The sequence below is a fragment of the Channa argus genome, chromosome 1, assembly GCF_033026475.1.
Source record: "Channa argus isolate prfri chromosome 1, Channa argus male v1.0, whole genome shotgun sequence".
Lineage (NCBI taxonomy): Eukaryota > Metazoa > Chordata > Actinopteri > Anabantiformes > Channidae > Channa > Channa argus.
Genome location: NC_090197.1, coordinates 11,700,904 through 11,727,944, shown reverse-complemented (window position 1 = coordinate 11,727,944; position 27,041 = coordinate 11,700,904). Strand labels below are relative to the sequence as shown.

Here is a 27,041-nt window from a genome sequence, read left to right as displayed (position 1 = left end):
GGACCTGCAGATTCAGCTGATACTTGGCTGTACTTAAGATGTAAGAGAGAATTATGACTTTCATGGGCTTTACTGTACAACTTATATAGCACTTTTCTACCTATTGATACTCAAAGCGCTTTACACTGCTCCTCATTCATCCATTTACACACACAGGTGATGTTTTTTAGCATTGGCAGGAAAATTTGAATATATGATCATTTATTATAGTTGCCTTTGCAAGCAGGTATGTATTTATATATTTGCTCTTTAAAAATTGTAGTCAACTGCTTGTGAACCTTTAGCATACAAAAATTATTTAAATATAGAACATTTGAAAAGGTAGCAGGAATAATTGTTGCTGTGGGTAAGTTTGCAGATGTAATCGTTACAGTCCATTGGTTTAATTCACGCAGTGTTTGGCTTATTTACTCAAGACTGTACAATATATTTTTTTTTTACTGTCCATGTTCACTCAAGGACATTCTTGTGAGATGGGAAGCTAAGCTGTGTGGGGAATTCATTTCATTACAGCCCACACTAGGAGAAGCTACTAAAAGGTTTGAAGTCAGGAAGATTGAGATGCAATTCTGCAATTGTGCATTAGAATTTTATTTATCGATTGATAGATTGCAACCACTTGAGGAATAAACAAGGAAACTTTGTTGAAACCTCAGTTTAGTAAGGTTGTAATTTTACATTTTGCACAATGTCTGCATGTCCACATCTTGCTATACTCCCAACTTAGTTAAGGATGCTTACTGCACAGTAATTTCTGTATTGTTGAACCAATTCTCAGTAAGGTTAGGATTTCTCATCTTCAGTAATTACTAATCAATACTAACCCAGCCCCAGTTGTATGCCTTATCGAACAGAGAAAGCACAGTTGCCTAATGGTTTTACCACTGATAGATTCCCTACACATCACCCTACAGTTTTGGAAGTACTGATAAGCTTGACCTTCCTTATTAAGGCTAACCCCGGTACTTTTGTTCCCTTTGTTACTGCAACCTGTTTTCAGTTTGCTGTTTAATGGTAAGCTTTTCACACACACCATATTCTCAGATAATTTTCAATAATATCCTTAACATTATTTTTTCCTTAGTGTCATATGGTTGGGTTGTGGAGGGTGGATGCTGCACAAAAGGGTTTTGTTTTTTCCGAGTTAAATTAAAAGGACAAAATCAGTCTGTTTCTCTGTGTGTGTTTCAGTGTGTCACTAACATCAACGTTGTGATGTAAGCAGCATTTTAAAAGAGATACCAAAACATAGTACAAATGTACCAAAAAAACTTAAGCAAACAATCTTTCAGTATATTAGCTTGGTTCTTTTTGTTGGTCTAGCTCTAGTCTGGAAGAAGGTAAAATGACCGACCAACAACAGGCAGATAAACAAGGCTCTCCCTAGAGTCATGCTGCTGGGATGGCTTAACAACCACAACGTAAACCAAAGCTATTTCTCACAACTTGCTGAAATGTCATATAGGAGGCAGAAAATGTTGTGGGTGTAGCTTTGTCTCAGGTGGCCTCACTGGTCTCAGTTGAACGAGCACTTTCTTTTCCATCATCCTATCAAGGAGAGAAGATGGAGTACAGTGAGAAACTAGTTTATTTAGATCATAAATCTGTGTAAAATTTTAAAATGCAGTAAACTATAGAGTGTGAAATTTGAATTTTCTTAATAGACTTCTACCACCCTGTGCCCTCCATTGTCAGGAACAGGTGCAGGCTTCCATCTCATGCTGGAAGATTAAATATTTACTATTGTTTCTGTTTCCCAAGTTTTGTACACATTAGTTTTATTATTAGTTTGTTTTTTCTGGAATTGTTCTCTAGAACTACCATTACTGAATGTATGATCACTTTGATAGTTTACTATTCAATGCCTTTCCCTGTCTGCTCATTGCTTATGTAAGCATCTTGTTCAGCTTGGCTAAGAAAATAGCCAAATTTAAGATTGATCCTTCCCACAAGGCTTTATATGTCTGGGTCATTGTGGTGGGTATTGCCAAGCTGTTTTCACACAGGTGTAAAAAAGAGCCTATGTGTCTGTAAAAAGATAATTGGCATGTCTATAGCAGCATCTCTGCTCTATAAATTTGATGTCAAGGAAATGCAGACTACTTTGTTTAATTGCCTTCGAATTACTTCAATGTAGTACTTTACACAAAAAGCAACACTTTTTAAAACTAAACAAATGTCAGAGAGCCACAAGCTTTAGACATTTGTTGTTACAGTATGAGTGAAAGTATAGACAAAGCTCAGACCCATTCACCACAGCACAGACCAGAATTTTTTTTTGAAAGCTTGCTGTTTTATGTGCAAATCTTTATCTCGACTGTCAAAACATGGAGCTATTGGAACAAATAAACAGTGCCAGTTCATAGTTGCTCTGTGTCTAATGGGTACTCCCAGTTAGAACTCACCAGAAATTCTGACTTGCCTAGGGGTTAAAACTTTATTACACATTAGTGGTAGGATCCAATGTAATTTATCACTTTTTGTTTATTAGTTGCTGTTGTCAGTAGTTTGGCTGTTTGCATATTTACACTCTATCAATGCACAAAATACAGAAACCATCTGGTTGTGTTGCTTCTGCCAGACAAGTGGTCTGTTTATATGAGAGGGGCTCTTTTGTTTGTATCAATCATATGCTCACGGCTGGTAATAACACATTTAAAAGTCCAGTATTGTAATTAAAATAAAAGGGTACTGCTCAACATGCCTTGTTTCTGTGTGTGTATTGTGCACTCAGTTTTGTCAGATTGGAAATTGGGGTCATAAAGTTATATTTCTTCTATTAAAGATAAAAATGGTTCACCTGGCACAATAATCATTTGCAAATTTGTTTAATACCAAATGTTACTGTCCATGAGTTTGTGTAAACATCTATCAGATATCTTATTGTACCCAGTGTCTAATTGAACTTCCGATGTGTTCCAGCAGTCTTTTAATTACAGCCAATATTTAAATTCATATTTGCTGCATAAAGCCTTCTCCTGTGTATGTAATGTTGCAATCAACCATCCACACAATGACTGCATGATTGAGCAAGTAGGAACGCATGCACGTCCATGATTACAATGCAGTGATACAGTAGATAATAGCAGGATGCCTCATCTTGTCTATGCTCTACACTGAGCACTTTTAAAGCTTGGGCAGTTTCCTGTGAGCCAAATAATGTGCTTTTCTCACTAACATCGAGGTTATTAATTTTGGAACAGGACTAACAAGTGTGAAGTGAGATTGGAACAACAAACATACAATTCTCCTAATCCTATTTGCTAATAAAAGCGAAGTTGTTCAGATAATTTTTTTTAATCTGTCTAGTAAGATCAGAAAAAAGTGATTACTAAAACTGTTAGCAACAAATGTAGTATTAAAGATTTCATTTTCACACAAGTGCAGTGCTCAACAGACATTGGGTCTTTTAGCATATTATGCTCATTTCATATGTACGTGCTGGCCCGAATTCATTTGCAGGTTATTCATTCAGAATTTAAACAGAGCTGGCCAGTGAGTAAGGGTGGTGATTACACTTCTGGAACCAAAAGTCTGTTTAGACGGTGTGAACCAGTTGGGAAAAGGCAATGATGCATCTGATTATGTAGTCGATACTCGGTGTGGCATTACTGGCTTGTAAACAGCAATAGAGCCCCACTTAGTCATGCTGATGATCATGGCCCTGTCTGGACAAGAAACTGGTAATCAGTGAAATGGACTTTGATGTTAAATAATTATGTTGCATGCAGGGGCCCCCGAATGATCTAAAGTGCACTATTTTTTATTTGTCCTTTTTGGCTTATCCTGAGTTAAGGGTCGCCACAGCGAATTATTATTTGTCCGCATGTTAATTTGGCAGTTTTTTCTTCTTCTTTTTCTTTCCTTCCAGGAAGGGCATCCAGCCCTTCCTGATGCAACCCTACCCAATTTCTACCGGGCTTGGGACCAGCACTACACAGCTAGAGGGATGGGGATGGGCTGTTGGGGGTTAAGTCAGGAAGAGCTGGGCGTGAACCTCCACCCCTGGTTAGTAGGCGGCCACTCTACCAACTGAGCCACATCCATATGACACTTTTTAATTTTCAGTTTGCTTTAAGATTATCTAAGGGTTTGATATAAGGCCTGTTATATTTTATCATCTTAGTTAACACAGGATGTTTTAATTGGTATTATTGTGTATTGTTCAGCTTAAAGCTGACTTGCTAGTGTTTGAGGTTGGTTACTAGCATCAAAGGCCCTGTGTGCTCTGTGGTCCATACCATACTGGCAGCTATGCATTAAATTGCTAATGTGCCTGGGAGAGCTAAATTATCTGCTCTATCAAATGACAAGGGCTGGGATAAGGCACTTGCTTGGTTGTCCATGAGGTCATTGGAAAATGGGTTTTGTGGTTTAGCGGTGAACAGAGTTGTCTTTTAAAAGCTTTCTTTGAATTGGCTTTGTTTCTGCCTCACCAATTTGACAGCTGCAGAACAATGAAGCATATGTGGCTGAGCAGTTCCACCTGCTTTGGAAGTCCCAGTGTTTTAAAACTCTCAGACCTGGCTGCTTGTGTAGCTTTGCACTTTGTAACGTTTTTGATCTTTGCACAACTCACTCTGTAGGGAAATGGACTCAAAGATTGAAAGAACAAGTATTGTCTTTACAACTGTTTTGTGTTCCACTGTAAGTTATGTGCAGTAAAATAAGATTTGGATTACAGAAACTAAGTTGTATTTAAGATCCTTTTTTCCCCCCCAACTCAGTATCACTAAAATGAAAATATGTTTGTATCTAGGTCACTCTTGGGTTCCAGCTGGATAGTTTGTTTGTCCTAGTCTGTACTGTGACCAGATTCAGGTCCTCAGGCCTCATGTTGAGTAATATGATATGATTGCCTGAGGAGCCACAAGGATAAACACTTGTCAGCTCCACGCTTTTCAAGATCGCTTTGTATTTCTTAATTCCTTGCATGTCTGTCAATGCCTGGGAACTTCACTGAGCTTGTTTAGGTTCAAATCTACTGAACAACTAGATTGTCAAAGAATATAATGCAATGTCCTGGTCAAACTTCTAAATATAATTTTTGTATTGTGTTTTTGTGCAACCTTTTTAAATGTTTAAACCTTCACCTCTTTATAATGTCATATTTAAACCACTAGTACCACATATTCTCAAAACACAGTTGCAAAAACGTACACTATATACCAGAAAATAGTTAGGAAACTGACTTGGGGATTTGAGTTTTTGGTTTGTTTTTTGGAAACATGGTGCTCAAGATGAACACAAGATCACATCTCAGTATTGGGATTGAAATGACTAATGTTTGGCTCCCATGTGCTGTCTCAAAAAAAGAGCCAAGATGGGAGGCCATACACGAGGGTGGAGAGCTCCGGCTTCAGGTGCAGTGTGGGGGCGGTAGAAAACCTTGTGGTGATAAATGAGCTACATCTCATGCCAACAGTTTTAAACACACTATCTTGATAATGTGTGTAATTGACAAACAAGCAGCTTTGGTGGTTCTGCTGCTTCTGTCCCAATTTCACTTGCATTCATTGGCACACCAGACCACCTGACTGTGGAGTAGATGGCAGTGATTAAAGCTGTTTATTCAGTTTTGGGCTGTTGAAAGGCCTGTCCTACCTGTTTCTTTTCAACCCATAATTAGTATTCTGTTGGCCTCAATGTCAGTAAAATAGATTTGCTCATAGTTATATCTGCTAGGGCTGCATAATATTCCATCAAAATGACATTGCAGTACGTTTTGAGAGAGAGAGAGAGAGAGAGAGAGAGAGAGAGAGAGAGAGAGAGAGAGAGAGAGAGAGAGAGAGAGAGAGAGAGAGAGAGAGAGAGAGAGAGAGAGAGAGAGAGAGAGAGAGAGAGAGAGAGAGAGAGAGAGAGAGAGAGAGAGAGAGAGAGAGAGAGAGAGAGAGAGAGAGAGAGAGAGAGAGAGAGAGAGAGAGAGAGAGAGAGAGAGAGAGGAGAGAGAGAGAGAGAGAGAGAGAGAGATTCTTGCAAGCTAATGTTCCAATGCACATCCTGTTTTCTTCTGGATTCTGTCTTATTTTTGTTCATTTGTAATTGTAAAATGCCACAATTTTAAAAATACAGCAGTGTATCGAACAGCACTCAAACAGTGCAGCGTAGGATCAGGTTAGGAGGTAATTGAACTATAAAGCAATGGAGTAAAATGACTAAGGCTCATAACTAATTACATTATGAATTATCCAATCACAACATTGTGAAATCTTAGTTTTCTGTTTTTATATTATTAGTTGCATGATCATAAATAATATATTTGTACTTTTTTTGATGACTGCCTTTCACATTTTTTTTTGATGCAGATCCAGATTTAGATCCAGCACTGGCCTACATACAGCATTTCTGTAAATACTGTTATTGTAATGTATTCTTGGGTAGGCATGTTTATGATTGATGTATATAAATGGAAATTCACAGTATTAACATAATGTGCCTATTAGTATTGCAGCACTCACTCACCCATATTTGGTCTTTGGAAAAGCAAAAAGTGTTGCAACCAAATCACAGCTAAATATAGCTTGGCATTATTTTTAACATCCTGTGCTCTTCAGTCTATCCTTACCATGTGTATGTTGGCTGACAGTACTGTTAAATAATTATGCATTATTAATGAAAGAACCTCTGTCATCTGGTATAGCCTACATCTTTTTTTAAAGACTGTGAAGAACTAGTAATTGTCCTTTAGCAAACTGTTGGCCCTGCTAAAGGTTCTCTGTGCCCCAAGCCCAAGCTTCTGCACATGCCCTAAATAATGAGCTGTACAGTGAAGAAGGTGCCTCTGGAAATGTACACAATACCAGCTTGGTTCTCTTTGGCAGCCCTATCCATCTTAACATTGTCAGCTCTTTCAGTCTGCTGCTTGACAGTGCTCCAAGCCCCTCAGCTTACTATAGCTACAAGTGTGAATCAAGGCATGTTTGCAGCGATAGTCCTTACATTTATTCTTGGATTTGTCTTTTTGGACGTTACATCTGTTTCGACACCAGACCTATTTTATGTCTTTGTCACCTCGACACATGCCGGTGGTTTCATTAGAATTATCTGCACAAAAAGCCAGCTTTATTCTGAAAAATGCCACAATAAGTGTGAGAGCCCTTCATCTTTAATTTTTTTTTTAATCAATGGGAATGAGAATTGTTGGCTTAACTACAAAGGCCGACAGTGAAGTTGAAGCTTTATCTTCCCTATTCTAACAAGGCAAAGTCTGTGCAGCTTATGCGTTCTTCCCATTTTCATAATGTGTAGAACTAAAATAGCTATAACAAAAAGGTGTAACATTTTGGCAAATTTAGTCTATAGATGGAAGGGGGTCTTGTGTTGGGATGCAGAAGCTTGCAGGTTCGAATCCCACCCTAACAAGTGTGGCCCCACCCAGCCACCACAGGCCACGTGCTCATCCCGTGCCACCCTCAGATGCAAATCCCGTGCCTGAGAAGGCATCCAGCGTAAGAAAATCTATTCCAAATCAATGTGTAGAACACATTCCGCTGTGGTGATCCCTGAAGAGACAACCCAAAAGCTGTTGATGTATAGTTTATAGATGGAACTGGATGTTGTCTTTGTGGGGGCGGGGGTATTCTGCCATATACTCAGTCCACCTTTTTTTTGTTTGTTTTCTGTTTCTTAAGGTTCAACTATAGATCAACACACCATCTCACTACAAATGGCTTCTACGAGTTCCTCAACTGGTTCGATGAAAGGGCCTGGTACCCACTGGGTAGGATTGTCGGTGGCACAGTAAGTTTTACCATATAAAAATATGCAAATTACACATGAATGCACTTTTCATTTTTATGGTTTTTCATTTGTTTAAATTGTATAATCTGTCTTAGGATGAACACCTCTTACAAAGTAAAGGAAGGTATATAATAGAAATGAGATGCCCATTAGGTTCTCTTCATTTTAAATAGGCTGACAGGAGCCTGTTTATGTACCTGGCAATGGCTTAAGACTTAGTCCTGCGGAGTGTTTTGTTGGAAAGCAATGCAGGAATTCAAGATACTGGGGGCCGCTGATACTGTACTGTAGTATGCCAAAATTAGCTGCGAATGTATTCACAGCAATATGTTAAAGATATTTTAAGAAGACTTTAGGTTCTGATACAGATATTAAAGACTCATCCAGCCCCAAGAAATACTGAGAATATAGCGATTACATCTCTACCCAGAGGTGCTGGATTGGAAAAAGGAGTGGCCCTTTCCCTCAATTTAGTTGCAAAGATTGTTTCATTGGCAAGGCAGGATTTTGTAGGGAGTTAAGAATGTAGTGACATGTAGTCAGTACTCGTGTTCTGATCTATGGTTAATGCAGGCAAATGCAAGGTAGATCTTTTGCCTGTCATTAGTTTTGTCAATGATGAGGGTGTGTTAGAGTAAGATAGGGCTATGTGGGGTTATGCAACTAATGCATTGATACCCTATTCCTCTAAAACTCCTCTGGGGCAGCATGGATTTAAGTTCCAGTATCGGCAATGAACCGTGAAGCCACTGTGGTCCACCCTCTTTTGCCAGCATCGGTGAATGTTGCGAAACTTTCAAACCCTTATTGTTTAAAAGGCAAAGTGGTGATTCCATGCAGTATATTTACCCTTTCCCCACTTCACCTCCTCAGCGCATCCCTTGTCCCAACCTCATCTTCTAAGCCCTGCACCCTTTGAACTCTGGGGCCGGTATGAGTAAAGTACTTTTGATCTATCCATCTCCCTCATGTCTTTAACATATACCCCCCCTGCCTTATTTTCTCTCAACCAATTTTCATGAGCCCACAAGGCTTACTCTCTTAGTTGTAATTGCACTAGCTAATGATACATCAGGGCTACATAATACAGGTCCTCTGTGCCAGATAACTGGAAATGTCTCCCAACATGCTTCCATTACTGGGTCTAGCTGAGAGGCTGGCCTTCAGTGCCTTAAGTTTGACTCCCCTCACTTTTTATTTCTCTGCATGGTTCTCAGTCCTGCAGGCTGATTGTAGAGGTCCTTCACACAGTTGAGACAGTGAGGCAAGTTAATACTGTGAAATGCTATCGGATGCTGTTATCATTACAGCACCAAGCAGATGGTGCAGGGCGGGAGCTGTAGCCACACTACATGCTGATGGTTGAATATTGTATTGACTATGGCACAAGAGACCCAAGGAATTGGAATCCAAAACCCATTCATCAGCATATATCTGTCATAAGTAATTACCATCAGCTTTTGGTAATTGCATATGACAAGCCTGTCTTGTGATAATGGATGTGCTGGTTCTGTTACATTACATGGAAATGTGGGTTAGGCCTTGTACCCATAGGGTGGGATCTGAAACTCATGATTAGACTGGTAATCAGAATTGGAAGGCGCACATTTTTAAGTTAATTTTCACGATATTCATAAAATTCCTAGGCAGCACCACACATTGTCTCATGCATACAAATAAGTGTGCATTTAAATACTTTATTTTATCCTTTATTTTGTTCGCAAATTATAAATGTATGAGTAAGAAACAACTACACAGCAATTTATCTGAAGCAGATTATAGCAAGGTAGTTCAAGTATTGCATCTGAGGGTGGTCAGTCATTATGTTAAGTATAGCTTCTCTCTAGCAGAAGAAGCTCACATCTTTTTGACTTGAAAATGTTAAGTAGTTACAAAGATCGATTCAATTGGTATAATTTGTAGACTGATTCTCCTAGCCAGGGTATGTTTTGCACCGTCTCTTAGCAATTATAAAGCAATTAGGAAGGTCATGTTGTCATTGCAGTGTGTAATATGATTTACAACACTGTGGGTGATGCTTGTATCCACACCAGTATCTCTAAGACAAACTACTATACACCTTTTTCTTTGGCATTTAGAAAATGCTGTCTGTATTCTAGATGCCCAGGGATAGTGCTGCAGTGCTGGTATCAATATAAAGTGTGCTGGAATTGTTTAGCTTTACATTAGCGAAAAAAAATATTCCAGAGTAATGATTGCTAAAAACTACAAACTATGTTGTAAAATTTGTGAGTGCTTTTAATAGGGAATATTACTATTTGAAAGAGACCGCTGTAACCCTTTAGAGTTCTGCCCTGCTGGCTCTTCAGTAGCAGGTGTGGGTGTTTCATTCTATGTTCATGCTAAATGCACGTGTTTCTCTGATGCAAATTGATTACCGGAAATGATGCACAGATATCTGACAGCTATTTTTGAGGTCTGACCAGCGGACCCATTGCTAGATCCATATCAATTTACAGGCAACTACCTGCTTTATGTTTTATATGTAAAGCTTAGGTGGAATTCATTGGTTCCTTACTCAGAGGCATCATAATGGTAGTTGCTAGATTACCAAAACCACTTGCTCATTTATTGTGTAGGCCAATTGTCAAAATCCCACTTGTTTGCATGAGTGAGCTAGATAATTTTCTAGGCATAGACAGGCTTCAGGGAAGAAGGGCATTTTGTTGACTCCCACACTGCATTCGAAAAAAACAAAATGACTGTGTGAGAGCTCTTATTTGCATGTAGCCTGTGCTTTTAAAACATTAGGGGCGTGGACAAGTGCTAGGTCAATCTCCGATGCATAGTCTGTTTCACTGCCCAGAATGCAGTTCATGAATTCTACACTTTTTTGTGTGTTGGCATTTAACTGATGTTGGTCTCTATCATCATTTGTGGTAGTGTGTGACCCTTTGCATCAAACCTTTTCCCAACTTGGCCTCTGTTTAACTCAACCTGCTGGCTGTCTCTTTATCTTTGGCCATCTCTTGTCTGTCTTCATTGGCATTTCTTTTGGTATCATTCCTTACCCCCATGCTTTGCTCCATTCTTACTTTACCTGATTCCCTCTTTTTTTTTTTTTCTCTCTTTAAATTCAATCCAGACATATGATCTTGATGGTCCTCATTAATTCTGTATGATAGCGTAAAGTCTCAACGCACTCAGATGGGTCACACAGTTTGAAAGACAGATAAGGCAATATCAGTTAATGTGACAATTGAGTGCCTCTGTGCCTGGACCACTCCAGCTGCCCTTTCCCTTTTATTTCCCTTTCACTTCCAACCACCCTCCATGTCCCAGAGGACGGCTGTCAGTTGCTCATTCTCCCGAGCCATAGATAAGGAAGCAAGGCTTCTCTAATGTGCCAGTTCATAACAACAGAGTGCTGTCTAGCCATTAAACCACTCTTTGTTGCCAAGGACAATGACTCAGTTTCAGTTGTGGTAACGGCTTTAGTCAGTTCCAGTTTATATTTTCATAATAAAAGGCCATGTAATGGGTTCTTAGATGTAAATTTAGAAAAATTGTGCACCCTTTTATTATTGACACATTTTTGTCCAACAAGCCAAAACCTAAAAAAAAAAAGTATTATGATGGCGAATCTTAATTATCACTTACTTTTTGGGAGCCTGGGCGCTACCACAGGGTTGAAAAGAGCTAATAATTACAGGAGAAGTTTTGTAAATAGCAGGATACCACTACAGTAGAGTACAATCCTCACAGCTAAGACATGGTTGATTTTTTTATCGAAGTAAATTGGTTGATAAAGCTTAGAGGTGTGAGGTGTGAATACCTAAGTTTATTAATGGGTGGGCAAAGTGTATTTACTGCAGCTACAACTGACACACATCAAAGATATCACTCAAATGTTAAACATAGCCTCTTGATTTGTTTTGTTTTTTTTTCTTCCCTCCAACTATAGTCAGTGAAGTGCAGAGAACCCTAATTGGATCTTCCCTTAGATATGTAAAATACGGGGCCATGTGGAATGTGGCCAACTTAGACCCCAACCTCAACTGAGTGGAGGAATGTAATTAAATTTTACTACAAAATTTGAAGAACATTACATAGTACAATAGTAGATTGGTCTTGTTTTTGACCAAATGGTAAGGCAAAATTAACAATTCGTTACCATGAGTTCTGAGGAAGTTGAAATGAGCCTCTTGTATCTTTTTCCGAAGATTTTGGCCATGACTATAATTCACAGCACTGACTTTAACGCTGTTGGTGTAAATAAGTCTGAAATAAGTGTTGATTATTTGATGAGCTCATCTTCTATGCACCTCCTCTTTGCAAAACCAAACATAATTTTAACAATTTCTTAACTCCATTTAGGAAGAGGAATGTAAAGTCTACAAACCATGCTAGCTTATATGTGCAATGCTAGAGCTAATACACTTCCATATTTACTGAGTTTGTTACCATGTTTGCCTTCTTAGTTTAGCATGTTAGCATTCAAATTATTATTCGTTAATTAGAGTTAATGTCAGTAGAGCTAGGAGTGATGGAAATGTAATGGGTTTTTGACCAAATATTTGTGAACAAAAGTCCATCCATTATCTGTAATTGCTTATCCTGTTTAGGGTCGGGGGGACTGGAGGCTTTTCCAGCTGTCATCGTGTGAGAAGTAGGGTTCTATCTCAGGGCCAACACACAACCATACACACTTGCATTCACTATGGGCTATTTAATCAGCAAATAACCTAACATGCATGTCTTTGGACTGTGGGAGGAAACCCACGGAACAAGGGGAGAACATGCTGGAGTCTGCATCACAGAGGCCACAGCCAGCTGGGATTTGAACCACGGACCTTATAGCTGTGAGGTGGCGGCTCTCAGATTAACTTTGTCCGAGCGAGCTAAATTGTGGCTTGACACTGTACAGATGGATCAACTCACAGACACTGCCATTCATATGGCAATGTGCCGATGGCTGAAAATAACTTTCTGTTGCCACCTTTCATGGTTCCTCAATCTTTGTCCCTGTTTGTCACCCACTAGTAGACAAGTCTGTCTCTTTGTTGATTTCATCCTTTCGTTTTCTCAAAACCATTTTATCTCTTCCCCTCCAGGTTTACCCCGGTTTAATGGCGACTGCGGGTCTCATTCACTACGTGCTCAACCTTCTCCACATCACAGTCCACATTCGTGATGTTTGTGTCTTCCTAGCTCCCGTGTTCAGTGGTCTGACTGCCATCTCCACTTTCCTGCTCACACGGGAACTGTGGAACCAGGGTGCAGGGCTGCTGGCAGCCTGCTTCATTGCCATAGTCCCTGGCTACATCTCCCGCTCTGTTGCGGGGTCTTTTGACAATGAGGGCATCGCCATCTTCGCCCTGCAATTCACCTACTATCTCTGGGTATGTACACTGGACACTTGATTTAAAGGTGCTATGAGTATGAATCTTATTGTACATGGCAAATTAATCTAGGCAGTCATATCATTGTAATGTGACTATAATGATTAGACATTATGTTTTATTGTTGTTTTAATGAAGTGACAGTTTAAACATTGTGGTGGTGAATTAGGACAAAGTCCTAATATGTGCTCATTCAGGTTTTAAATCTCTTCTCGCTAAAAAAAAAGTCAAAATCTGAAACACAGTCGAGCATGCTTTATTAGTTTAAAGGGGACTTGCTCTGTGTAGCCAGGAAAGAAGCCCTATTTTCAAGTGTTGCTTTGCCTCAGATGTTGAATTATTTATCACGAGCTTTGAAAGGCACTCTACATCTTTGCCAACCATGTGGAGTTCAGGAAATGGCAAGCTTCACTGTAAATCTTTCACACTAAAATGACCTTTTAGGAGTAGCATTGAAAAGATCCTGGGTTAAAGGTTGAATTACTCCATCACCCCTCTTCCTTTTAAAAAAAACAAAATACTACAAGCACAATGCAGGTTGTGGTATACCCTACAGGGCAGCTAACCTTGTTGAAATTCAGCATCATTGTTTTCAACAAGTTGAAATGTATTATCACAATAAGATGGCCTTGTAAGATGTTAAAAATTTATGTCAGTAATTGTTAATCAGTAATTAAATTTTTATTTGACCTGTTCATCTTTTTACTATAGTAAAGACCTTGACACAAAAGGTTGATATGCAATGGATTTTTAAAATGTTTTTTCATGGTTTCAACAATAGATGGAAGGACTGGGGTTTTTGACGTCAAAGATGTCAGAAAGAGACTTTTCACTTTACCTCAGTCTGTCCACTCCTTTCAGTTGCATCAGCAGCTGCCTTACACCCCTGTAGCTATTGGGGTGTGTGTGTGTGTGTGTGTGTGTGTGTGTGTGTGTGTGTGTGTGTGTGTGTGTGTGTGTGTGTGTGTGTGTGTGTGTGACAGAGAGAGAGAGAGACTGAAGGTTTGTTTTCCAAACAGTTTTAATAGCATCGCTATCTTCCTTGTTGTAGTTGACATTGGCAAGTTTTAAATATTACACATTCTGTATTGAGCTATATTTGTTCAGTACAAAATGCTTTATTATTTTTTTTTTCACTTGATTCACGTAATTCACTTAATGAAAATGTAGTAATCATCTTCAATAGAAACCTGGTAGCAAAATGTATTTGAATATAAAGGCACTAATAGATGCGCAATGCAATAGAAATACTAGAAAGTAATAAATAGAAAAATTACTAGCCACCTGTCTCTACAGTGTACAGTTGGCATCCTTGTTAATACAGTATTGTCTTTGCATTGAGGCTATACCATGGATTTTCTCCTAACATAATTGCTCCATGTTGCCCTGTCACTGAACTGCAGTGACAGAAAATAGAGCTGACAGGATACAGTTAAGAAATTACATTTGTCACTGAGAGAAAAGTTCACCTGCACAGTTAACCAGCCTTGAATCAGGTGTTTAAATATGATAGAATATTTAAGTGTTCAAATTTAATATTGAAAAGATCGGGAAAAAGATTAAATTGCTTGTAAGGAAATCATTTGCAAGTGGTGGCATGCACAGGCCTGGTTTATAAAAAGCTGGAGGATGTGAGGGGCTGTTGGTGAAGACACAGGACAAACCTCAACCCAAATTAAGGCCCTTACTGATGCTTACTGCAGCCTAATAACCATAAGACAGCTTTTGTGAGAGAAGGGCTTAAATAACCATCTTCAAAGGTCACATCTCCTCCCATGCCATAAACTTGCCGATTTGGACTTTGGAAGGGAGCACCAAACATGGCACCTCTCCTCTGTCTTTGCAATGCTTCTGCCGCTCAGTTTCCTTATTATTTTTGCCACAGCTCATGCAAATAAATCACATATGCAGTACTGACCAATTATATTTGTATGGATTTATGGAAATGTATAAATTATATCTGGTTCATATTACATTTTAAGAGATAAAAAAAAACAAAACTAAATTTAACACAATTTAATTTAAACTAGATTGTTTTTTTTCATTAATACCCACAGTGTTCAATGTAACTGCCTGCAGCTCCCAATAATAAAAAAAAAACACTCTTGCTGCTTAAAACAGTGAAAGATCTGCAGGAGTCCCACAGCTATGCAGATGTATCAGCATGCAGGATAAATTCAGTCTTCACTGCTAGTTTGGGGAGTCAGTTACTGCACAGCCAACAGTAGTAGATTTACACTTCTGAATCCTAATTTGAACCAGTTATAGTCTCCTGATCATCACAAATGTTTGATCAGTAAACACGGAAAGTGTGTGCGCGCGTGTTTTACTGTTCAATTTTAAACCGTTCACATTTTTGTTATAGCTTTGCCATTTTCATTATTATTTTACATCCGCAATGTCATTTGAAGTCTCAGTGGAGAAGTCCAACAGAGAGACAAATTTTCCTCATATGCTCGGTCTGTTAAATGGTAGTGCAGGTTCTTGTTATACAGGCTGATGAGCAGGGAAACTGGCTCTCTGTTCTCATACAAGGGTGGTTCAGTAAATGAACAGAGAAGACCTTTGATTATGCATGCCACAGGCAGTCAGTGAGAGGTAATAGTAGCTCATGGGCTATTTGTCCAATTTTTTTATTTTTCCTTCAAGGCATTGATCTTTCTTTTTGCTAGAGTGTAAAGGCATGCTATTCAGTGGAGGGTTTCATCCAGGTAGAAATGGTGATGTTGGTATTTCATCATGTCATGCCTTACAGCTGTTTATCACAGCATAACAAGCTTGGCTGTACAGATGCCACAGGCGTGGAAGGGACCTTTTATCCAAGTTCCATCTTGTATCCAAGGATTCTGCAATCCCACTTTATGTCAGGTTGTCAAATCGGGTCTAGATGTGGTTTCAATGTTGTGTAAGTCACTAAGCTTGTGCCTGTGCATGCGGACAGCACTGTGACCCATTTTTGAACTTGTTCACTGTCACTTATCTGGCAATAACCTACAGTTAAGTGTCCAGGTGGCTGACTGGCTTTGTTGTAGTGGGACTTAAATTATAGGCAACAGGCTCAGTGCAAGTGTAACTACACAGCTGATGGTGCCCCTGGTTACAGTAGCCTTAAAGTATTCAGAATCCTTAACTTTTTCATTGTGTTGTAGATTTACCAATAAATTATTCAAAATTCATTAAAACTGAAAGACTGGAATCTCATTTATAGAAATATTTAGACCATTAATTCAGTACTTTGTGGAAATTCTGAAGCAGTTTATTCCATTCTTCTTATCAAATCATCTCATTTGCAGTTTGGGAAGTGAGTTGCCATATTCAGGGCTCTTGTTCATGTCTAGGCTTTTGCTGGGCTGCATAAGAACAAGAAAAGGGGTGTGAATACTTTAAACATACAGAGAACATGTATTCATAGAAACCTATGTAATTTCTCATGCAGAGAGAAACATGAAAAAACTTAACCAACTGACCTTGAATTGCTTTAGGAGAATGGGAATTATTCCACATAAATTTAGATTCAGCCACAAATTTTATGCAGAAAGAGGCACATACACAACAAAACACGGCACATAAATATTTATTAAGATGTACGTATAAGGTTAGTTACCTGGTCTGTATCTGGGTAACCTGTATCTACTGTATGTTAATTAGTAAATGTAAATTATCAAATGTGACCACACAAACGGCAACCAGTAAATTAGTCTTTTGGCAAAAATGTACATTAGTTTTAGTCAAATTTAGATTAAAACTATTGAATTTTTTTTAATCAGTGTGTATATTTAGAGTCTGCAGCTGTGATCATCTTTATTGTGTACTGTAACCACTTTCACAGGTGATGCTCAAGTCAGTCTTGAGGTTACCTAGTAAACAGATCATTCTCCTCCGCTGGAGAATAAAGAAGCTCGATTCACGCAAATTTTGTCTAAAATACGGTTTGTTGGGTTTAGCTTAAGAGACAGGGAGGGAAAGGACGTTAAATCTTTGAAATCATTAATACAGTAATATTTCATTAGCAGATATGCTGTAGTCTTGATGCGCGTTGTCATGTACACAGATCCTCTTGACAGACACATATGTACATTCTAGCAAAATGTAGCGTTTGTTTGGAACTGATGAGAAGAACCGAAATTCTGTTTTTAGGAGCCTAGTAGTATTTTTTTTATTTTTTATTTTGTTTTACTTTGTTCTTATTTGTTTTTGTTGGTGATGGTGGGTTATTTTTTTTCTTCTTCATGAAAACCTTTTTCCATTCTGTGTTCATCTGAAATCTCTTTAAATTCTAAAGAATCCCTAATAATTCATCATTTAACTTGCCAGAAACTTTTAGACCAAGCATTTGTCTCACATGAAGCCTCATGTATAGGGATGTGTTAGGTACAGCAGTTTGGCTTTGCATTATTCTAATAGCTTCTTGTCATTTTATGTATATGGTCAATATGGTGTTCCTTCCGGGTGCTATCACTGCCTCTTACGGTGATGTGTCAACAGCAAAGTAGCTCTATTGGAGAAAAATCCTTTTTCACTCACATCCTCTGTTGTATTTGGCAGGGGCTCCTGAAAAACAATCATCCTGTCCATGCTTCACTGCTTCCTATTATTAGTCTCATTTACCCACATTTGTCTTTACGTTTTCTTTTCCTTCTCTCCATCTTTCTTTTCTCTCGTCACCCCTTAATTGTCTCTTTTTTTGTCCCTGCTGTTGTTTTGCTCTTGCCTCTTTTTTCTTTTCTTTATAGTTCTTCCTGCCTTTCTCTGTCTTCTTGTATCTCATTATTGCTCATTGCTTTCTTCCACTCTCTTCCTGGTCTTGCAAGGTCCCATCTCCAGATGTCACAAATGCACAGATCATTTCTATCAAATCTCAGCCCAATCTTCATTATCCAGCTCTTCCATTTTATCCACTAATAACTTGCTCTACTCCACTCACTCAATCTTTGTGTTTACACCCCCTCCCATCACACACATTCACAAAACCTCCCATAATCTATAATTGAATCCTCTTAGAACCAGAACTGTTCTTTCTAATAACATTTATAGACACATGCAATCTCTCTCGCTCTCGCTCTCTCTCTCTCTCTCTGTCTCTCTCTCTCTCTGTCTCTCTCTCTCTCTCTCTCTCTCTGTCTCTCTCTCTCTCTCTGTCTCTCTCTCTCTCTGTCTCTGTCTCTCTCTCTCTCTCTCTCTGTCTCTCTCTCTCTCTCTCTGTCTCTCTCTCTCTCTCTCTCTCTGTCTCTCTCTCTCTCTCTCTCTCTGTCTCTCTCTCTGTCTCTGTCTCTCTCTCTCTCTCTCTCTCTGTCTCTCTCTCTCTCGTATCTTTCTCTCTCTCTCTTTCTTTCTGGAGGCTGAGGCACCAGTTGGACATGGGTTGTTCATGCACTAAATAGACAGCTTTGTTGCAGCTTGAGTGGGAACATTGTCTGAGACCACAGTTGTTGGGACAGTTACTGTTGTAAGTCTGTTTGGCTTGTTTTCATCCTTTAACCATAAATCATCCCTACATTTAATGTGTTAGCGGTGTTGTTTCAACCGCATTTTGTAGGACGTTTGTGCTGCTGTCACATGAGAGGTTTGTCAGCACAGTTTAGCAGCATTGAGGACCACATCCCGTAAACTAGCTATGATAGTGGTGCACCGTTGAAGCTACAGCAAATGGACAAGATCCACTTATTCATAATTTTTGTAAATTAAGTAATTCATTAATACCCACAATGAAATGTACCCATAAATCTTTATACACTAACTAGCTAACTCACATGCATTGAGAATCACACAGACTTGCACACCAATGGGGAAGCTGCATCTTTATCTTTAATATCTTCATCTTCAATAATAGATGTTTCATGACAATGATAAACACTACAGACTGTATGTGTGTTGACCTAACGTATTGTTTTCCTTCCACAGCTGTTTTTGATTACCTGGTTATAATACCTACGGGTTTGTTATAGTTAACTTCTGGTTTTGACCATTTTTGCATGAGTGTTTTATCCCTTTTAAAACCTACCATAGAAGAATTCCGCCAGTGTATTTTTGTATTTTCACATTTTCACATGCTATACATTAATTTAATCCTTACAGCCCCAATTATATTATGCTATTTATGTATAAACAATGTATATAACCACATAAAACTAAAACTACATTTCTTAACTAAAGACAGACCAGCAAATAAAATAGCAAGCAACATATTCGATTAACTTTCAAGTCTTATTTTATCTTTACTTTGAGTTGACTGATCATAATGAGTAAACTCTCAGATTAACAATCTGTTCCCATTTCAGTTGTTACACTGCACTGAGGTAATGAGGCTCAGCTTTTGTTTAAAAACTCAAATCTAGACATTTAAAATGCCAAGTCTCTCCAGACTGGACTTAAATTACAAGACCATATTGTTCACTGAAAAACAGCGGGTAATTAGCCTTTAAATATGTATTCAGGTGAAAAGTCACACATAAGCACTTGAGGTAGAATTGAAATCACCAGGTGTATGTAATAAGAAATCACCCCTTCTTCCCTATGTCAGCAAATCTCATCTTACTTTACTCCTGTTAAGAAAACCTGAAATACAGCAACAAGGCTGTAAACCATTGTGATTTCCTTCCTTCCTTCCACAAACAGATTTTTCATCTTCTTAGAGGTGAGAGTAATAATCATACCACTACAGACCTTCTTACTGTGGACAACCAACACACAGCAGAACCAATGCTTAGCACCATTGATTTGTGCATGAAGCAGGCTCAGTATGTGACTGATCGATTAGTAGTTGATCCAGTCATCTGTCTGCGACACACTGCCGGGTATTTGGGCAAGGCGAGAACACCTTGGTTCAGTCGTAATTGATTTCCCCTCAATAAATATGATTCTTACTTTGACGTGATCAAGCCTGTTGACACCCCTCCCCTGCTTTTTAGTCGTAACCTATAGTGTGTGTGTGTGTGAGAGAGAGAGAGAGAGAGAGTGTGTGACTGATTTTAAACATCGTCACCACTTGCTTGTATTTTCAGGAAGCAGTCTCTGTTATGATCATTAAACGGCTTTTATGCACAAACTATACATTGTATCCATTTTGAGCATAAATAAGTTAATTTTACATTAGTTTAAAAATCCATGTCCTAGGTTTAGATCCATTAGATCGGTGGTAACAAAGCTTTTAAACGGAACTCTGTTTCCTAAGCACAGCACCATAAAATAAATGGAGTAAACATTTAGTGGAGAAAACTGCCTGTGCTCTGTTCATATTATACATTTGTATTTGTTTATTTCTTTTAAAGGAAGTGAAGGAGAACATGAAATCATTACCACGGAGTGTAGCCTGTGATGCTTTAGTTTTCTTTGTGCAACACAAATAGTGGTTCCTCATGTCTTATTTGATGTTGAAACATGGCCAATATGATACTGTGACTTTTGTATCATTCTCTGCTCTTTTTCTTTTTTTTTTTATCTTAGGTGAAATCAGTGAAGACGGGCTCCGTATTCTGGACCATTGGCTGTTGTCTCTCATACTTCTACATGGTAAGAGTAGTTTGCACAAATGCTTTCTGCACTTCAGTGATTTGATCTGCATGTGCAATATTTATGTTTTGTTTTTCTGTTTGACTAGTGCAATACCATTTGCACTTTAGGAAAAAGTAATAAAGTAGAATTAGCTGTAATGTACAGTACCGCTGCATTGATTACTATTGATTGCAATGATTTTTGTTGTTGGTGAAGCAAAACATTTGAAGTTTTGGTTTAACTGTATAAGGCATTGTCACTATGTTCTGACATATTAAGTCAGAGGTGGTGGACTTCTAACTATTGGCTTTGCCACCACTGCACTAAGTAATGAATAGCTAATTTGTACGTTTAATTCACAATACTCTTTAGTTAACAGCCTAGCGCAACAATTCTTTTGCGCTGTTATTTGGTATCATTATTGATAACAATTACTCATTTGAAGTAAGGGATTGTGTGCTTCTTTCTTTGTAAATATGTAAAATGGAGATAAACAACCTGTACTTATCGTGCACATAGAACATTTATCAATTTATTCTCGAGTTGATGCAGACAGCTGCTGATTCTAGGACACTGTTACTACAAGAGTAGATATCCGCTATGCTGCAGGAAATCCTTTGCATGTTATACTTCCTCTTTAACATGAAATTATTTTTGTGTTTTAAATATGATTTGTGAAGGACTTGCTTTGGCTCTGGTCTGCTATTTCTCAATACTACAACACTATATATTAGGAATGTCCTGATGCAGAAATGAGTATGAAGCATCTCGCCCGATCCTGCCTTTGTGTACCTGTATGTACATATGTGTTCCTACTCATAAAACCTCACCAATACTGCTCGAGATACCACGTTGGCCTCCACAGTGGTTTAGAGCTGTTTTAAGATAAAAGCTCTGTTCTTCTTTTTTTCTTTTTTTTTTAAGAATTTCCGTTCTTGCGGCTTTGCTTAACTGCAATAGATTGATGATTTTACTGTCCAGCAACTTATTCATGACCATTTAGTGCTTCTAATGGTACTCTGTATCGGCAAGTACTAAAATGTAAGTACATGTACTCAGTGTGGGAAGAAGTCCTGTTTGAGTGCTTTTTAGAATGTCATTGCTGTCTTCTGTCCAGTGGTGACATGGTAGAGCAGTTTAGCCATGGTTTTCTGCATTATTTATAAAATCCAGCCCATTAGGGGCTTAATAAGAAAGATGAGACTATAAAAAAATACCATGCAGGCATGCTGCCTTAGTGACAGATTGTTTGCGTGTGTGAGGGGCATGAGTGCCTGTGAAAATCTTCCAATTCTTGCTCATTCTAGGCTAAATCTGTGGGGCTGGCAGTGGGACTGACGCCAAATGAAACAGATTACTGAAATTCTGCTTCATCGATTACACTGTGGCACAGCATACAAGGGGGGTAGAGAGGTTTGGGGAGACAAGAACGGGAAAGGGTGGAGTAATGCAAAGATGATCAGAGTAGAAGGGACAAATTAGAGAGTAGAAATGGGCAGAGACAAAAATGGTGGGGAAATGGTGAAATTCTCAATGATAGGAAAAGACAACTGTCGTGTTTAAATGTAACATGTTCCAAACTGTCCAAGTCATAAGCAAGGAGGCTCCATGCTTCTTTCTCCTAATTACTGCTTTCTCTTCCCCCTTTCTGCTTTTCCTCAGTGATATGTTTATCTGTACTGTATTTGCAGCCCACCCACAGTTGAAGATGATTCTTCTACCAAGCAAGCAACCAACTAGGCTTCTATGTCTCCATCATCACTGTCAGCTCCCTAAGAGCCCCGACTATCTTTCTATACACTCACAAGCTATCCTATTTTTTGAACCCCATCACATTACACTAAGTTTAATCAGGCTGTAGTATAAGGCTACATTTTCCCTTGGTACTCAATTGAATGTGACACTCATAGACAGAGATGAAAAAGTAGAGAAAATGCATGGAAAATGACATAATCAGAGGAAATAGGGTGGAGGAGGATGAGATTAAGAAGAGGATGACAATAGTAGAACTCACTGGACAGGAGCCATAGGACTCTGTGCAACATGTTCCTTTTAGTCCTCCTGGGGTGATTTTAAAAAGAGAGAACTGGACGGAGCAAAAGAAGCAAGAATTAACTGGATGGATTTCATTGTCAGTGAGTGTGTTGGTGGGTTGGTCAGTTCAACAGAGAGGTCCAGATCGCTCAGATGTTTCTGGTCACATTACCGTGGAATTTGGTAATGGCATTTGTCGCTTCCAGAGAATGAGTCCTAAGGAATTTGTTGACCACCTTGAATTTCTGTAGCAACACCAGCTGGTCATAGTTTTTATTGTTGTGATAATATATTTCACAATCCTTTACATCATAAAATTTGTGGTTTTCAATGGCATATTTTACAAACCTTTTAAGGGATTGCCGTGAAATGTAGTTATCCCCCAAATTTGCTAGTTAAAATAAGTTATGGCTTATCCTTTCATCAAGATACATTGTGTTTAGTGCTTATAAATATTCGAAAAACTAACATGCTTAACTAAGATGAAGTGATATATAATATACTAGTAAAATATCTGGTTGTTAAAATTCTCATTATGATGTTGCAGAAAAATATTAATGTCATATGAGACAAAGAACAGCAGGAAGAGGGGCCTTGCTCCAGATGTAGCCCCGCAGCGGTCAACATCTGCTTTATTTGTGGGCATAGACACTTGTATATAAATATGCAGGCCTGATATCCAGCAATGTGTGATCCTTGTCTTTTTTGTAGTTTTTAGTTTCCTTAATGAACCAGAACGTCACTTCTGGAATTAGAGAAGATACAGTTGGCAAATTAGCACATCCATATTCATGGTAGCATTTATTTTCATAAACAAACGAGAAGAATGCTCAACAAGAGCAAATGGGCTGCAAATGCTGTGTGCACGTTCAAATGCATAAGCACACACCCACAGTAAGCCTATGCTTCCTGCTGCGTGCTGTATTCTCTATATCCACTTCAGAGTGCCCCTTTGGTCATCAGGTTAGGCTGGTATGAAATGCAGAGAGCAATAACAGCTAAGATGGATAACGGATAAGACTTTGCTCCAAACATTTTTTGATCTTTGCCCTCAGCAGTTACCCTGTGGCTTCGGCAGAGACATAGCTGTTAGAACCTTAAATTTATATAGAGCTTGCTCACATGCAGTGTATACTAAATGTGTACACGGATAGCTGTTTTTTTGTTCATAGAAATCAATCTTTGCATGGTTCTCTACTGCAGTTTTTTTTGTGCTGCAGTTGACGATTCTGCAGGCATGACCACTTCTAAACGCTGAAGACATAAGTCTGCAGACAAGGTGCACTATAGAGTTTCTTAAATAGGAGTCCATTGCACCTTCATCTATTAAAGTTACACATTTTTAACTTCAGTCACGTGAATACTGTTGAGACCAATACCTATATGTTTTAATATCTCAAAAGTAATTATTGCTTGAAATACCAGTAGACCTACACTTCATTCTTATATCTCAACTATTACATTGATTCTCACAGGATGAAGCTTAAAGACTTTGATGCTTCTGCTACCGCCACAAGGTTGGCATTACTGACCTTTGGTGGTTCTGCTCTGCAGCTACTGTGGTGGATTGCTTTGAGTCTTGCCAAGCACACTCATGGAGTGCAGTGGGTGAATTCTAATGACTCGAAGCTTTTCCTCTTACAACACCACTAGGTCATGGTGTGCTTACACAGCTGTCCACAACACTGCAATAGGTGGTTATTTACAGTGCTGGAAATCACCAGTAATTTTTAATTACTAGTATATTTATCTAAAATTATTTGGTGCCATGGAAACTTGCAAACTATGACGGTAAGACTTATACCACCTATTTCTATCACAATGACATTGCATGGAAACTCCCACACTACTATTCACCTAAGTATCCAAAGGAAAAAAAAAACAGCTTTAAAATGTTTATCTTTGACTCTGAGTCAATAACATACCTTGCTGATATCACAAAGTCAAGCTCAGAACAATGGATGTTTTAACCAGGCTTTCTTGGGGTTTACCTTGATAAAAGCTGGAGTGGTTGGCATGTTTTTATAAATCAACTCGTGGTTTCACAGACCTCCGAACAGTTTCAGAATATTGTGACTAGGTGGATGGGTGGCTTCAATTGGTCATCTTTGCCATTCAGATTTGACTTTTGTCTAGCACATCTTTTGTTGAATTTCACTGCTGTCTAATTTGGCTTTGCAATTACAGATGCAGTGGGGGAATTTGGATGATAATGTCTGATTTCTCCCTCTTTGCTATCTCTACTCCTTCTCTCCATATCATTCCCAACTATACCATGTATTTTTACAAGACACATGGCAGACTAGTTGTCATATTGTACTTAGTTAAGTTGTGTAGTCAGTAGCTTCACTGACTGTATTTTAAGTGTTCTGCTTTAATTAATACTCAGCTAGTCACCAACAGAGATTTGATCAGCACTGCCTGTGTCAACAATTAATAGAGTCTTAATTTGAAATCATAGCTGGTATTCATTGAGGTTATGGTTCACATGCTACTAATTGCCTGTCACCATCTGAGAGAACAGATGCAAGTGACTGCCTAAAGATAATTGCACCTAACTATTCAGTAAGGAACTTATTTAGGAGGTTTTCCCCTATTCTGCCTTAACGTAGCATATTAATGTTTCTATCAATTAGATATGATGTGTTCGCTTTTCCTGTGATTGCATAAGTGTAATGAGAGCTCTTTTCATCATACTTAGCAGGTGCAATGGGGCCCCCTCTGACAAGCTGCTGTGAAAAAAGGATCAAAGAATTTGCATATACTGTATGCAATCCCTTATCCATTTAAATTCTCTCCCTTTCTGTGGTGTCTCTTTATGGTTCACTTTCTACCACTTTATAACTCTTGTTTCTCATTTCCTCTGTCCTGTACACCCAAACACTTTTGTTTTTCTGTATTTTTTCAATCTTTCTCTGTGCTCTTCTCACTTTCAGTCTAGTACTCTCACCATTTCCATTTGCCCTTTACTGTAGTCAAGTAGAAGCAATTGATAACTTCTCAGTGAAGTTTTTGTGGAGCCATTTTATATCCCCCTCATACAGCATTGTAATACTTGGCCAACTCAAAAAATGCAAAATTGAGTGGGGCTTTTAGAGTTATTGATGCATCTCACATTTTATGTCTAAGGTGTAAAGTATGATTGCCTAGTTTTTATAGATTCTATATAAGTTGAGTTTCTTTTTATAGCTGTGTGCTAATTCTAATGGTGAGCAGGCAGTTTGATATCTTTACACAGTTCATGATTCTGTTCAAGGTGTTTAGGCATACATGTAAGAGGGGCTGCTTGTGTGGATAATTCAATTTGCTTTTTTATTTAAATAAATTGTGTTGTTGAAAATTAAGTTCATATGAATCTGAGAGCCCCTCTATTGGATTGCATTAAATTGCACAGGTGGTCGTAATGTTATGCCTGATCGGTGTAAATGTTATTGTTCAGATTAGAAATTCTTAACGATATGATTTCAGTGTTATCTTGTGTTAAGAATTGATTGCAATGGTTAACCTTGTAGGACTGGTGGGTTGAATACAGGTAAATTCTCAAGCTGGAGTAACCTGTGATTACCCAAGAATTCACCATTGTGATGGACTTTCTACTTTGAAATTTCGGTTGCATTTTATGCAGATGGTTGAAACCAAAATAGAACTAACGCATCAGAAATCCCATGTCGGCATTTGGGTTGGGTGACACATTATCAGTGTCACCAAGAGAAAATCTGTTGTTTTGTGATGTTTTTAAAAAACAAACACACACAAAAAACAATATTCCAGTTTTTTTATTTTTTATATTTCTACAATCAAAAATGCAGGAGCTTGTTCTCAGTTCACGAAGGAGCATCTAATGCTTTAATTTCTCTAAAACAGAAAGGATATTTATTGTTTTTATTAATTGGTGACAGTATGTGAAAACTTTTCTCTCAACTGAAATTGGATTTTATTAGCTTCCTTCATTAAAGCGAACTTGACATCCTTCCTGTAAAGCTAATTTGTAGCATTTAACTGGGAAACCTCCATCAAGCCGGGTTACATCATTTAAAGCAGAAAAAAAATTTGAACCTTTGAATTTGAATCTCAAAAAATTATGTTAAACAATAACCTTCTCAGTAATATTCACTGATTTGTGTGTGTGTGTATGTGTGTGTTCTAGGTGTCAGCATGGGGAGGTTACGTGTTTATTATCAACCTGATTCCTCTGCATGTGTTTGTGCTGCTGCTGATGCAACGCTACAGCAAAAGAGTTTACATTGGTAAGTTGTTTATACACAAACACAAGCAATCAAAGCAGACAATAACATTTAGTGAGTGACTTAATGTTTAAAACTCCTCCCCCACATACAGTAGCTGAAATAAGTGGTTTCAGGTCCTCTCCCGTTGTATGCGATAAACCAACAAACCTCTTCCCCCACATATGCG

At 38.4% G+C, this 27,041-nt stretch overlaps 1 protein-coding gene across 1 annotated transcript in view; it reads left to right on the top strand.

Annotated features, from left to right (window-relative positions):
• LOC137123475 (dolichyl-diphosphooligosaccharide--protein glycosyltransferase subunit STT3B) overlaps positions 1 to 27,041 on the top strand; it is a 68,725-nt gene that overhangs the window by 21,677 nt on the left and 20,007 nt on the right. The window contains exons 2-5 of the mRNA XM_067497224.1: positions 7,632 to 7,740; positions 12,816 to 13,103; positions 20,547 to 20,612; positions 26,776 to 26,875. Coding sequence (XP_067353325.1) covers positions 7,632 to 7,740; positions 12,816 to 13,103; positions 20,547 to 20,612; positions 26,776 to 26,875 — 563 coding nt within the window. The remainder of the gene's footprint in view (positions 1 to 7,631; positions 7,741 to 12,815; positions 13,104 to 20,546; positions 20,613 to 26,775; positions 26,876 to 27,041) is intronic.